The sequence below is a fragment of the Sus scrofa genome, chromosome 6, assembly GCF_000003025.6.
Source record: "Sus scrofa isolate TJ Tabasco breed Duroc chromosome 6, Sscrofa11.1, whole genome shotgun sequence".
Taxonomy (NCBI): Eukaryota; Metazoa; Chordata; class Mammalia; order Artiodactyla; family Suidae; genus Sus; species Sus scrofa.
In genome coordinates, this window is record NC_010448.4 from 52,420,063 (window position 1) to 52,435,030 (window position 14,968).

Sequence of the window (14,968 nt, forward strand, 5' to 3'; positions counted from 1 at the left end):
GAAAAGATAAAATAGGAGTTCCCGTCTTGGTGCAGCAGAAATGAATCCGACTGGGAACTGTGAGATTGCAGGTTCGATCCCTGGCCTCGTTCAGTGGGTGAAGGATCCGGCGTAGCAGTGAGCTGTGGTGTCATGAGCTGTGGTGTAGTTCGCAGACGCGGCTCGGATCCTGCGTTGCTGTGGCTGTGGCATTGGCTGGCGTCTGTAGCTCCGATTAGACCCCTAGCCTGGGAACCTCCATATGCTGTGGGTGCAGCCCTAAAAAAAACCAGGAAAGGTAAAATAAGTGCTTGCTGGGAAAACTCATTCATGTCCCCATCTTGGATGTTGATAGTGATGAAAGCTGGCGTGTGCCGCACAAGTTCTCTGTGCCTGGCCCCATGATTCACATGCATCATCTCCAGCATCCTCCCAACACCCCATTTTGCAGACAGAGAAGCTGAGGCTCAGAGAGATGGAGTGAAGAGATGGAGTGACAGGCTTAAAGTTTCCCAGCTCTCAGGTCATGGGGTCTGGGCTTGAACCCGAGCCTGACCCAAGTTCTCGCATCACCTTAAATTTTCTCCCTTCTTACATTAGTGTCTTTGGAGAATGTGTGGCAAATCTATCCAATAAAAATATTCCCCGGGCCCTTCCTCTGTGTCTGGCCTGTATTGGGGACACAGAGGTGACCAATGACAGTCCCAGCCCTGCCCTCCCAGGGTTCACAATCCAGTGGGGGAGATAGACCAATTTCTAGGCAGGGATGGCCCAGAGTGGGCAGAGGTGGGACGACGGAGCTTCAAGGGGGTGCTCGCCCCAGACTGGGCAGTCAGGGAGGGCTTCCTGGAGGAGGTTGAGACCTGAAGGACCAGGATTTGTGATCCAGGTCAAGAGTGACCAAGGTTGGAATTCCCATTGTGACACAATGGGATCAGCAGCCTCTTGGGAGTGCTGGAACACAGGTTCGATCCCGGCCCTGTACAGTGGGTTAAAGGATCTGGCATTGCCACAGCTGTGGCTCAGCTCCCAACTAAGCTCGGATCTGATCCCTGGTCTGGAACTCCAAATGCCTCAGGATGGCCAAAAAATAAAAAGAGTGACCAAGGCTTTGCAGAGAGAAGCCCACGGCACTAAGAGTGTCCAGAAAGACTCAAAGAGTGTCCAGAAAGACTCAAAGTGAGTGGAGGAATCCAGACTGAGCAAGAAAGATAAATTCCAGCCCCTCCCCTAAGCTGCTCTTGGATAATCATATACCTCAGGACTGGCCATGAGGTTTGGTCTCTGGCTGGCGGCTGATGGAACAGAGGGAAGTCTCTGCTGAGGGCACCTGGCAGACTCTGCCAGGACCAGCCCTGCTCAAGGCTCAGTTCCAGAGCTGGGCTCATCAGGCTGGCCTGGTGACCCTTGCTTGGGGTCCAAGTCCCCCATCAGGGAACAGCAAGGCAGACAGATATAGGTTCGAATTTTGGCTTTCTTGCAAACTGGATGTGGTTTTTTTTTGGGTTTTAGGGCCGCACTTGAGGGTTATGGAAGTTCCCAGGCTGGGGGTCGAATCGGAGCTGTTGCTGCTGACCTACACCACAGCTCACAGCAACACCAGATCCTTAACCCACTGAGTGAGGCCAGGAATCAAACCTGCATCCTCATGGATACTAGTCAGGTTTGTTACTGCTGGGCCACAACGGGAACTCCCCATGTGCCTTTTTGAGGGTTAAATTCAGATCAGATCACACCTCTGCTCAGAACCCCTCAGTGTCTCCCATGTTCCTCTGGAGAAAAAGCCAAGTGCTGCTAAGACCCCATTCCCTCTCTGATCACATCTCCCACCCTCTCCCCCTCCCTCACTCTGCACCAGCTGCACGGGCCGCCTTGCTGCTCTTCAAACATCTCACGATCTCCAGCCCCTGGGCCTTTGCACTGACTGTTTTCCTTGTCCGGAAAGCCTTTAGTCTGTCTGCAAGGCTCATGGATTTTGTCTGTTTTGTTCACTGCTGTATAAACAGTGCTAGAACCTTGCTCAATAATCATAATAACAGACATTTTACATTATATGAATATGATAATGATTATAGTAAAGATAATAATTACAAGACCCCCCCCGAGGCATATTCAAGGGCTCAGCTCCATCCATGCGTTCACCTTGTTACCAAGTCCAAGTTCGTACTGGTCACTGCACAACAGACTAATACAGCAAGAGATGAATTGTTGGAGTTCCCTTGTGGTGCAGTGGGTTAAGGATCTGGTGTTATCACTCCAGCATCTTGAGTCACTGCTGTGGCTTGGGTTTGTTCCCTGGCTGGGGAACTTCCACATACTGCAGCAACCCCCCCCCCAAAAAAAAGAGAGAGAAATGAACTTTGGGGACAAAGAATAGTGACTTTATTTGGAAACAAAAGGCAGCAAACCCAGAAGGTGGACTAGCGTAGAACCATCATGCCCAGGGCGGGTGCTGGTTTCTTTTATTACAGAGTAAAGAGGGGGAGATGAGGAGGTAAAGGAAAAAAGCTTAAGCTGCTGCAATTTATTTCCAGGTTCCAGGCAGACCCCAGAGGGGCTGTGTTGATTGCTTCCTGCCTGCAGTCCTTCACAGGTGGGCCTGGTTGGGATGTTTCCTGTGAGCTAAACAAAGGTACTTAACGTCATGCTCAGGAATGGGAGGCAGGGCTCCTGGAGATGGGCCGCTAGGTATACTTTAAACTGCAGGTGACATCCCTTTAGTGATTAACTTGTAGCAAAAGCCATCGAATACAAAGGTTAAAGTAAAAGAAGGGGTTCCAACATGGAGTCAGATTTGCTCTTCGCTATTACAACCCCCCTTCCCCTGGCCCCTCCGTTCTCTGGGCCCCAGCATGCATTGCAGCCAGCCCTGCGGGGCTGTCCTAGAAGGTGGTTCTCACTGGCTCTTTTCTCAACTGATGGGTTTTTCTAAAGCTGGACCACCGGGGAGAGGGAATTCAAGAAATCCCCTGGGAAAGCCTACCAGGCAAAAAAGCATATGTTTTGTGGTTAAGGCCTGTTACAAGCAGTGGAGATGTTTGAAAATGTATGTGTGTGATGAACATGGAGCTGGGGGGGGTGGGGGGGAGACAGACTTGAGCTGCAAATACTCCAACCTTGACGTGACCTGAGCTTAGAGAGAGGAGGCAGGGAGAGTGAAGATGGGCAAGTTTCCCAGGAATGCCACCCAGAGGACTGAGGGCCACTTGGAGTAAATGGCCTCATTGACTGTCACTGGGTGGGGGGAACATCTCCCTCCAAGGCACGGGAGGGCAGGAGTCTCTGATGCAGTGTTTACTGTTTACCTGTCTACACTGAAGACTAAGCATGCCTTTGTTCCGGCTTTGTTCTCACAACCCTCTTTCTTCTTATTTATTTATTTTTTAAGAGAGCACCTCGCTCTCTGGCTTCAGCGTTACAGTGGTCGTCCCGGTGGCCCACTCCATTTCCCACGCAGGATAGTCAGTGGACACAGTCACTTATTCATTCAGCAAAGAGTGATCCACTGTCCCTCTCTGGTGAACACTGTCTAGGCTCTGGGGAATCTGATGGTGAACGAATAGGGACGGTGACTACTTTTGAGGGCCTTGCTTTGTCCCTAATGGGGGAATACACCTTTGGATAGTGTAAGCACTATCTTTAAATTACTCTGGGGAGTAATTTGTTTGTTATGCACTGATGCTAACGGATACACTAATAAGCCAATGTGATTTTTGTGAATGTGTGTGAGGGGAAAACTCCTGCACTCAGGTGGAGTCTGGTGAGGCTTCTTAGAGGAGGTGACATTTGGATCAAGGCTTCAATGACAAGGAGGAAACCACACGAAGGACATATGGAAGGAACAGCGACATCCTAAGGTGAGAATCATGGAAGAAAGGGGCTGAAAAAGACCTAAATGAGCAGGGAAGAGCTTCCGTTCTTAAGCCGGGGATGGGGTGGTGGGCAAACTGGCATCCAGGTGCTCATTCAGTTATTATTTGTACTTTTTTTTCACATATCTAAGTATTTAATAATGACATTTTTTTTCTTTTTTTGCTGCTTCATGGCATATGGAATTCCCGGGGCCAGGGATCAACCCCAAGCCACAGTTGTGACCCATACCACAGCTGCAGCAATGCTGGATCCCTAACCCACTGTGTTGGGCCCAGAGATACCGCTGATCCTGTTTTGCCACAGTGGAAACTCCAATAATGACAATTTTTAAGACTATGAGAACAATTATTTTATTATTATTATTATTATTTTGGTCTTTTTGCCTTTTCTTGGGCTGCTTCCCACGGAATATGGAGGTTCCCAAGCTAGGGGTCTAATCGGGATCTACACCAGAGCCACAGCAACCCTGGATCCAAGGCGTGTCTGCAACCTACACCACAGCTCACGGCAACGCTGGATCCTTAACCCACTGAGCAAGGCCAGGGATCAAACCCATAACCTCGTGGTTCTTAGTCAGATTCGTTAACCCCTGCGCCACGACGGGAACTCCAAGAGAACAATTATTTAAGTAGAGAACATGATACATACTTATTTGCTTAAATATCTGAATAAAACAAGGAAGGATAGGGTGCCTCCTTCTAATCAGTTAGCAATAATGGATTTTACCTTTTTTTTTCTTTTTATGGCCACACCCAAGGCATACGGACGTTCTTGGGCTGCATCTGCAACCCCAGTGGGGTCCTTTAACCCACTGCACTGGGCTGGGGATCCAACCTGCACCTTCACAGCGAGATGAGGTGCTGCAGTCGAATTCTTAACCCACTGCACCAAAGCAGGAACTCCAGAATTTTACCTTTTAAAAGCTATAGTACAGACTATTTTATTAGAACAGTTGGGTTAAAACAAAATTCTGTGGGGAAGCATTTTGCTTTTTCTGTAAGCCATGTTACTGAGAGAGAGAGAAGAGGGGTGGGGAGGGGAAGAGAGGAGAGGAGGAGTTCACCTCAGTGGCTGAAGGATCCGATGCTGTCGATGCAGCATCTGGGTAGCTGCTCTGGCGTGTGTTCGATCCCTGGCCCAGGAACTTCCACCCCCTCCTAAAAAGAAAAGAAAAGACCGGAGTTCCCGTCGTGGTGCAGTGGTTAACGAATCCGACTAGGAACCATGAGGTTGCGGGTTCGGTCCCTGCCCTTGCTCAGTGGGTTAACGATCCGGCATTGCCGTGAGCTGTGGTGTAGGTTGCAGATGCGGCTCGGATCCCGCGTTGCTGTGGCTCTGGTGTAGGCCGGTGGCTACAGCTCCGATTCAACCCCTAACCTGGGAACCTCCATACGCCGCGGGAGCGGCCCAAGAACCAAGAGATAGCAACAATAACAACAACAACAACAACAACAACAACAACAAAAAAAAAAAAAAAAAAAGAAAAGACCAAAGGCAAAAGGCATTTAAAAAAAAATTTTTTTTTCTTACGGAAATTTAAAACTGTAAACAACAGCAGAAAAAAAGAATATAATGACCTCTGTAGGTAATAATTTTTTTTCTGGGTCACCTCATGGCCAATCTTGTGTCATCTATCCTCCCATCCTCTTTTTTTTCTGAAGTATTTTAACAATATTTTTTTAAAAATATAAATAACTAAAGGAATTTGGAAATAATCTGTATTTTTTAATGATTATGTGAGATGGAGAAATATATGTGCCAACTCACACCAGATGTTTTTGATTGTTGTTTTTTTGCTTTTCAGGACCACACGTGCAGAACACGGAGGCTCCCAGGCTAGGAGTCCAATCAGAGCTGTAGCTGCCGGCCTACGCCACGGCCACAGCAACATTAGATCCAAGCCTCGTCTGCCACCTACACCATAGCTCACAGCAGCACTTTTACCCCATGGGGAGCAAGGCCATGGAATGCACCTGCAACCTCATGGATACTAGTCGGGTTCGAGACCCGCTGGGCGACAATGGGAACTCCTCACACCAGATGTTGAGGCTGGCAGTCTGGGGGTGAGTGACGAGGGGGAAAGCCATGTCATGTGACCTTTAGAAGTACAAACTAAAGGAAGTCTGAAGCCAGAAGGAGCTCTCCCAGCACAAACCAGATAAGTCACAGGGCCAACATGGCGGGTCATTACAACTTACTTGGCAGAGGAGAGCTGGGTGGGAGCCCAGAGCACCCCCAATCTTCTGTGTGTTCAGTATGCATGGAAATTCTGTGCGTTCTCAAATGAAATACACAAGAAGACAAAATAAACACCTAAAGGCGAAATGGGAAGAGAACACAAAGGTAACCCTACAGTGCAGAGATGGGTGGAAGAGTGGGGGTTGCTGGGACAGGTCGTCATGGAAACTGCAGTTGGAAGTGCTGTCATGGAAACCACAGCCAGAACTCCTACTAAGGATGCTTCAAAACTATTTTAGGTCCACTGGTAATCATGGTGTTTCACTGATGGGAGGAGGGGCAGGTAGCTGACTCCACTTATACACACACACACACACACACACACACACACACACACACATATAATTGTATATTTATAAATATGTATTTGTATATAACTTAAATTTGTGTGTATATATTTAAGGGTTTTTTTGGTCCTCTCCTGTGATCTGCGGAGGTTCCCAGGCCAGAGCTCAAACCTGAACCTTGAAGTTAGGACCTGTGCCACAGCTGTGGCAACGCCCGATCCTTAACCCACTGCACCACCGGGCAACTTCCCAAATGTAAGGTTTTTTTTTCTCTCATGTACTTATTTATGCATCTCTTAAACATTTTGGAATGCTTAATTACTTCAGTAATCTGTTTCTCTGATCGAACTCTGCTTGAAATACTAAAATAATGATAATAGTTTAGTATTTTAGTGTGTGAACATGCTATACAGTTTAGTGTTCTTCTCCTGATTGGTGTTTGGGTAATTTCTAGATTTTAGTTACCGTGAACAGTGCTGCAACCAATATCCTCGCCCATGGCTTTTAGTGAAGACATTTCTGTTGAGTGTTTACACAGTTAGGCATGGAGTTCTTAAGTTGCAGGGTTTGTGTTGGTTTTTTTTTTTTTTTTTTTTTTTTTTTTTTTTTTACTTTTTAAAACGTTTTCAATTTATTTTTTTTTATTTTTAAATTTTTTATTTTTCAACTTTATTTTATTTTTTATTTTTATGACCGCACTCGTGATGTGTGGAAGTCCCTGAGCCAGAGCCAAGGATTGAATCGGAGCAGCTGCGGCAACACCAGATCCTTTAAGCCACTGCACTGGGCCGAGGATTGAACCCTCATCTCTGCAGCCACCAGAGCTGCTCTGGTCAGGTTCTTACCCCACTGAACCACATCATGCACTCTTGTTTATTTACTTATTTTTTAAATATATGGTTTGCTTTAGTAGGTAGAGCCAGAGAGTTTCCAAAATATATGTACATGAACTGTGCACATGTGAGCGATCCAGTTGCTCTTCTGGGTTTTTTTTTTGTTTTTTTTTTTTCTTTTTTGTCTTTTCAGGGCTGCACCCGCAACATGTGGAGTTTCCTGGGCTAGGGGTCTAATCAGAGCTGTAGCTGCCGGCCCACACCACAGCCACAGCAACTCGGGATCCTGAGCCATGTCTGAGACCTACACCACAGCTCATAGCAACGCTGGATCCTTAACCCACTGAGCAAGGCCAGGGATCAAACCCGCAACCTCATAGTTCCTAGTCAGATCCATCAACAACTGCGCCACGACGGGAACTCCAGCTCTTCTTGGTTTTGTTTTGCTTTATTTTGTTTTTGTTTTTCTTTTTGTTTTTGGCTTTTTAGGGCTACACATTTGGCAACATGACAATGGGAACTCCCAACATTTGTGGGTTTTTTTGTTTTTCTTTTTGGCATATGGAGGTTCCCAGTCTAGGGGTCTAATCAGAGCTGTAGCTGCCGGCCTACGCCACAGCCACAGCAACTTGGGATCCGAGCCGTGTCCGTGACCTACACCCCAGCTCATGGCAACACCGGATCTTTAACCCACTGAGGGAGACCCGGGATCAAATCTGCATCCTCATGGATACTAGTCAGCTTTGTTAACCACTGAGCTACAATGGGGATTCTTTTTTGTTTGTTTTTTGCTTTTTAGAGTTGCACTCATGGCACACGGAGGTTCCCAGTCTAGGGGTCGAATCAGAGCTACAGCTGCCGGCCTACACCACAGCCACAGCAACGAGGGACCTGAGCCTCTTCTGTGACCTCCACCACAGCTCATGGAAATGCCAGATCTCTGACCCACGGAGCAAGGCCAGGGATCAAATCGACGTCCTCACAGATGCTAGTTGGGTTTGTTCCAGGCCACATCAGAACCTCCCAATCACACAAATATTGATAATGCCCAAGTTCAGGGATGCCAGAGAGGAAGTGAAATGGATATTTGGCTCTTTGCCCCTGTAAAGGCCGAGTCCAAAATGGAATTCAAGCAACAGATTTTGGTTGACTACCTAGGCCCACTGCATCTTTCATACACGCTCGCCCTGAATTTTCAAAATTTCCGGATCCGAAAAGTTTGTATTTGTATTCCTACTGTGGAAAAGAGGAAGGAGCTCAGAGAGCTCAAATCGCTTAAATGGCACGGTTAGGAAGCTGCATTGCCAGGTGGCTGTATCCGTGAGGCCTGGACATGAAGCATGGCAACTCAAACCTAGTCATAAGGACTGCTCCATTAACAAAAGTGCTGTCTGTTAGGCAGTGATCGGAGGAAATCAGCAAAGATGAGGCACCATCCTCAGGCTTGCGGGGGTTGGGTGTGTGTGTGTGTGTGTGTGTGTGTGTGTGTGTGTGTGTGTACACATTTCTAAAGGCTTCTGGAAATCTCTGGAAAAAGGAACTGTAGCTGAAGGAGAAGGCTCACAACAAAAGCTCTGGCTTTTGTTAGAGGAACTCAGGGATTGAAGCCAGTCTTTCTCCTCGCTCTCTGACTTCTGGTGGTGCCCATGAGTCCTGCTGGCTGAACCCAACAGGAAGGTAAAAGGCCTCGTTAGCGCAGCCTCATTAGTCAACACTCCCCACCTCCCGTGCCAGACGCTACTCACATAGAGCAGGGTGGAAAGGCTGCACGCGGAGGGACAATCAGAGAACACGCCTGGATTGGTCAACAGCTGAGCAGTAAACTTCCGCCCGGCTCCCCCAGCCCAATTACGAAGCCCACGCGCAGGCCCCTTGCAATCATCGGTTGCCATGGGGACCGCGGGCCTTGCGCGCCGGGCTGCGCGGGAGCAAGTGCGAAAGTGCGCAAGCGCGCACCGCCGAATCGCCCCCCTCGGGCTCGGAGCTGCTGACTGGATGAGGCCAGATCCCTTATGACCCACTCGGGTTCGAGTTGGAACGGACGCTGGTGTCCCCGGGCCCTTGGTCCGAGCTGGCACCTTCGTGCATCAGGGTGGCCTTTCTTTGGTTTTTGGTTTTCGGCTGATTCCGGGACACGTGTGAGCAACCGGGCACGGTTTGGGGAGGAAGGCCCTGGGAAAGCGCGAGGCCTCTGCCGCCCAGCCGTGGAGGGGACCGCTGAGATCTCTGAGCCTGGCCTTGTTCCCGGGAATGTGACCCCCCGCCTCTTGTCACCTTACAGAATTGCTATTTAGGGACCGCTACAGCCCGGGTCTTCCCAGTAGACGCTTCAGTACACGTGGGATTGGAGACGTCAGGGGTCTGCAGCCATGGCGGTGACCCTTTTGGAGGACTGGTGCCGGGGCATGGATGTGGACTTCCGGAGGTCCCTGTTGGTGCATCCCGGAGGACTGTGGGCAGGCGGAAATTGAGGAGACCTTGAATGGGGTCCTCTCCCCACTGGGCCCATACTTCGTGCTCAATAAGATTTTTTTGAGAGAAGAGAATGCCAAAGCTGCCCTCATCGAGGTCGGCGAGGGCGTGAACCTGAGGGCTATACCCCGGGCATTCCCAGGAAGGGGGGGGGGGGCGTCTGGAGAGTGGTGTGTAGGGACCCCACCCAGGATGCTGAGTTTTAAAAAAACCTGAATGAATTCCTGGATGCGGAGGGGCAGCACCTGGGAGGATGTGGTCCACCTGCTGCAGCTCAACCAGCCCCGACCACCCCGCAACCAGAATCAGCCCCCGGAGAACTGGGCAGAAGCCTTGGGGGTGCTTCTAGGGGCAGTGGTGCAAGCTATCTTCTACACGGATGCCGAGCTGCGCGGAGCAGGGAGGAAGCTAGGGCTCAGGAGCTTGCTGAGGCCCCGGTGGTGGCATCCTTGGCTTCTGCAGCAGGGAGGAAGGTCAAGAAGGAGCCAGGGTGGGCTGCAGAGGTGGGCTCTGCCTCGAAAGTGGAGAAGGTGGACGACTGGAATGATGTGGAAGCTGAGGGTGACCCTCCTAAACCTTGGGTTAGAAAAGCTGGAGCTAAAATTCGCTCCAGGAGAACTAAGCAGAAAAAAACTCCCAAGCGGGAATCACTGCCCTGGAAGAAGTCTAAAGGCAGCCATTCTCGTGGCTCGGCCTCTTTGGAGGCTCCTGAGGCTGGTGATGCTGAAAATACAGAGGGTTCAGAATATGTCGGGGGCAGCAAAAAGCCCTGTGTGAAGCAGGAATCAGCTCTGAAGAAGCCAGTAGTGAAATGTGCCTGGAAGTTTCCCAGTAGCACACCGGACGATGCTGGGGCAGGAGCTGGGAGCCCTGGAGTTGCCTCTGAGTCAGACCAAGATGGTGGTCCAGAGGGCCCACCAAAGCAGAAGGCCATGGGCTGGGCCCCGGCCAAGAGCCCTGCCCCCAAGCAGAAGAAAAAGAAGGTGAGCTTGGGCCCTGTCTCCTATGTCCTTGTTGATTCGGAGGACACCAAGAAGAAACCAGTGATTCCGAAGAAAGGGCCAGGCTCGGGAAGGAACATAATGGTCCAGAAGGCCCCTCAGGGCCCACAGCCTGCTGAGTCGCCAGCCTCAAACTCACAGGGTCCAAAGGCCAAGCCACAGCCTCCGATGGTGAGAATGACGACAAGTCACTTGGGTTGAGTCAGCAAATGGGGGGGAGGAGCAGAGGGAGGTGGGGGCAGAGGAACCCAGGGGGTCGGCACATCAAATAGTGGGCGAGGCGGGCCCCAGTGCAGTGGAGGAGGCGGGTGACGCCCTAGTTGAGGTTTTAGAGGTTGAGAGCCCTGACTCCCCTCCCAGGATCCCCTGAAGGCCAACATTAGGGACACCTCTGGGGACAGGAAGTGGCAGAGCCAACCCACTGACCTGTCTTTTGTTTGTGAGTGTCTCTGGGGTATTCTCCAGCCACCCAACCCATCTCCGTCCGCAAAAGTTGGGTTGTTTGGGGTTATGTCATTTGTCAGGGTAGGTGGCTTTGAGGGTGGAGTTTTCTGGAGGCCTGCTCGGGAGTTAGAGATGTTCAAGGACTTCGAACGTTCAAGCAAGTGGGAAAACTTCCCAATGACTCTTCGCCCCGCTTCTGTTCTTTAGCTGTTCTAATTTATCCACAGAACCCCGAAAGCTTTGATTTGGGGGACCACCCGTACCTGAGGAGTTGAAAGAAGACCAAGGAAGAAGTTCCAAGTCGGGAACAACGTTTCTCTGGACATTGACTCTTGACTCGTTTAGGGACCCAGTTTGTAGAAATTCGGCTCTCAGAGGTAAATGGCGTGTGAGATCTTAGGTGGGAAGAATTCTGGGGGCTGGAGGGGGAGGCAGGCGTACCCCTGTGGTTTATTCCTCTGCCAGGCCTGCTTTTTTACCTTCTCATAGACTCACCTGCAGAGATTGGAGCATCGCTAAGCAGATGGGGCACATTCTAGAACACTCTCCCTTACACATGGGCAGGGTCACTGTTACCTGGATCTGTGTTCGGCTTTTCTCCCCCACTCCCCGATTCCTCTTCTGGATGGTCAGCCGAGCTCTGCAGGGCCCTGCGTCTTAAAGAGCGGGGGATCATTCGCTCCTCCCGCCGCCTCTGTGCTTTGACTGCTGGGTCAGTTGAGTCAAGGTCTTCGCTGCAGACCTGACTTCCTTGTCCTCCTACTGGTCTTTAGTGGCCATCTGCCAGTCGTCTAACCAGAGGGCGGTAAGGTCCCAGGAGTTAGTTTTGGGGAAAAACATGTCCACTTGGGTCTTGAAAGTGTCCAGTTTTAGGTTCTGTTTGTAAAAATGGCACTTGGATTCCCTTTTGGGGTAAAACCCGTGCAGGAAGCCTGCGGGCAAGAAGAGTGATGGGTAGGAAGGACTCTGGGATGACCAGCTCTCCGGCTCTAATTCCATCTGGTGCTCCCAAACTCTCAATGTCTTTGAGGTTGGAGACTTTATCTCATGGTATAGGGAGACAGGGGAATACAGTCTTTAAAGATGATGTTAGGAGTTCCCGTTGTGGCTGAGCAGAAACAGATCTGACTAGTATCTATGAGAACGCGGGTTTGATCCCTGGCCTCACTCAGTGGGTTAAGGATCCAGTGTTACCATGAGCTGCGGTGTAGGTCATAGGCATGGCTCGGATCTGGCGTGGCTGTGGCTGTGGCATAGGATGGCAGCTGCAGCTCCGATTCAATCCCTAGCCTGGGAGCCTCCATATGCTGCTGGTTCTGCCCTAAAAAGACAAAAAAAAAAAAAAGAGAGAGAGAGATCGGACGTTCATTTCTGCCCTCTGAATAAACCAGAAAACCGTGTTTCCTCTGTACGTGGGAGGAGGGCAAGGGGCAAGTTTCCTGAGCTCAGTGGCTTCCAAACTGTGTCCTGGAGAGGCCCCAAGTGTGCTTAAAGAAGTAATCTGAATCTATTTCTTCCTGCATTTAAACAAACAAACAAACAAACTGGAGTTCCCTGATGGGTGAGCGGGTTGAGGATCTGGCATTGTCACTGCTGTGGCTTGGCTTTGATCCTTGGCCCAGGGACTTCTGCATGCCACAGGTGTGGCCAAAACCAAAAAACAAACAAAAGAATTGAAAAATTGCTGCTTGAATACGTCATAAGCCCATCAGTCACGTCAGATTGTGAAAACATTCCCTTGCTTTCAGCAGTTGCTTGCTCTGGGGTAGGTACCCAGTTCCCCGATCCTGCTGTCCATTTGCCTGTCATTGAAATTCCTGCAGAGTGACTGAGAGGAAAGTCTCCAAGTGGGAGAAGGTGGTCCTGCGCATGCCCGTAGATCACTGCAGGATGTCTCCCTTCGGGACTCACAGGCTCTTGTCCTTCCCGTGATACTCAGCTGTGGGATCGTAGGAACGAGGCACTCGGTCGTCACATTCTCTCCGAGTTTTAGCTCTTTTTGTTCTCGGGGTCTCTCCTCTGACTTGAGTTTTTGTGATAAAAAATGTGAACGGTTGTTAGCGATTCAACTTGGAACACAGATTTCTTGTGACAATCATTTCAAAACCCTGGATGAGTCTGAGGATGTAGAAAAAAGGAAATGGTTTCCCTTTGCAGCCCTTCCTCTCTGTGTGGCACAGTTTTTCTGGGGTCTGAGCAAAACAGAACACAGGGGCGAATGGGCCTTTCAAGGTGATGAAAGCCTGTGGTTCTCCAGCTGCTAAGTTGGGAATCCACTAGGGTTTCATTGTGTTAACAACTTGACACTGTGGTGAGCAAATGTGAATCTATATGTTATAAAATAAAGTTGCTCAAACTCAGTATCTATTGAGTCTCTTATGGATGCCCGTGGTGTGAACTGTTTATTTATTTGTTTATTTTGTCTTTTTAGGGCCACACCCACGGCATATGGAGGTTCCTGGGCCAGGGGTTGAATCAGAGCTGTAGCTGCTGCCTACACCAGAGCCACAGCAACACGGGATCCAAGCTGGTCTGCGACCTACACCACAGCTCACGGCAATGCCGGTTCCTCAACCCACTCAGCAAGGCCAGGGATTGAACCCACAACCCCATGGTTACTAGTGGGGTTCGTTCACCACTGAGCCATGACAGGAACTCCAGAAAGTAAATATTTTAAACAGGGAGTGTCTCTGGGGAGGGACTGGGATGTGAGGGGAGGAGAATGTCTTTTTCCCTTTGCTCCTTTTTTTTGTGCCTCTTATGTTTTTAGCTTTGCATGTGAATTCTTTTTACTTCTGTAAAATATCAGTAGAGCTTTTATCTGAGAAGCAGGATGATAGGCCATTTTTTCCCCTCCCCAGTATTTGTGTTCTGTCGCTTAAAGCCCATTGATGAAGGTTGTCAGGATAACCTGTTTTTCTGGAGGTTTTGGAATAAAGATTCTCCTTTGAGATGTGAACACCTATTGGACATTGTGTTCAGTGTGCCATGGATAGGATAAGTAGATTGGTAGCCTTCTGCCACTTTTTTAAACAAATTGTGGTAAAATACACATAACATAAAATTTAACATTTAGCCGTTTTTAAGTCTACAGGCCAGTGGCATTAAGTACATTCACACTGTTGTTCAGCCGTCACCCCCATCCATTCATAAAACTTTTTTCATCTTGTGAAACTAAAACTCTAAGCAATAATGATGACTGTCCACTGCCCCCTCCCCCCAGCCCCCAGCAACCACCGTTCTGCTTTCTGGCTCTGTGAGCTTGACTCTTCTAGGCACCTCGTATTGGTTCTTTTGTGACTGGCTAGATTCACTTAGAAGAGTGTACTCAACACTCATCTCTGTTAGAGCAGGTCTCAGAATTTTCTTCCTTTTAAAAAGGAAGAGCAGGAATTCCCATTGTGGTTAAGAACCAGTGGGTTAAGAACCTGACTGGTATCCAAGAGGATGTGGGTTCCATCCCTGGCCCTTGCTCAGTGGGTTAAGGATTCGGAGCTGCAGCGAAGTTCGCAGATTCGGTTCCCATCTGGCGTTGCTGTGGCTGTGGTGTGGGCTGGCAGACGCAGCTCCGATTTGACCCCTATCCTGGTTACATCCATAGGCCGTGGGTGCGGGCTTAAAAAGAAAAAAAAAAGGAAGGTGGTGGCCTAGCAGTTAAGGATCTGGCATTGTCACTGCAGTGGGGTGGGTTGGGAACTAGCCTGGGAACTTCTGTGTGCTGTGGGTGTAGCCTAAAAAAGTAATAAGGAAGATTAAAATATGTTTCCTGAATAATATGCATTGTATTGTCTGCCGCATCTTGTTTATCCATTCATCCATCGATGGATATTTGGGTTGCTTC

The 14,968-nt window shown here is 49.4% G+C and overlaps 1 protein-coding gene and 1 long non-coding RNA gene across 2 annotated transcripts; one reads left to right on the forward strand and one right to left on the reverse strand.

Annotated features, from left to right (window-relative positions):
* On the reverse strand, positions 2,314-9,041 carry LOC102166902. The gene is made up of 3 exons (XR_303849.3): positions 8,956-9,041; positions 6,051-6,165; positions 2,314-2,601 (listed from the first exon to the last, which is right to left on the reverse strand). It is a non-coding gene; the product is annotated as an uncharacterized LOC102166902 (long non-coding RNA).
* Positions 9,157-13,602, forward strand: PNMA8A (paraneoplastic Ma antigen family member 8A). Its single transcript, XM_005664614.3, is given in 6 exon segments — positions 9,157-9,647; positions 9,649-9,829; positions 9,832-9,924; positions 9,926-10,072; positions 10,075-10,854; positions 11,355-13,602. Coding segments are annotated over 6 exon segments (1,317 nt in total). The 5' UTR covers positions 9,157-9,579; the 3' UTR covers positions 11,403-13,602.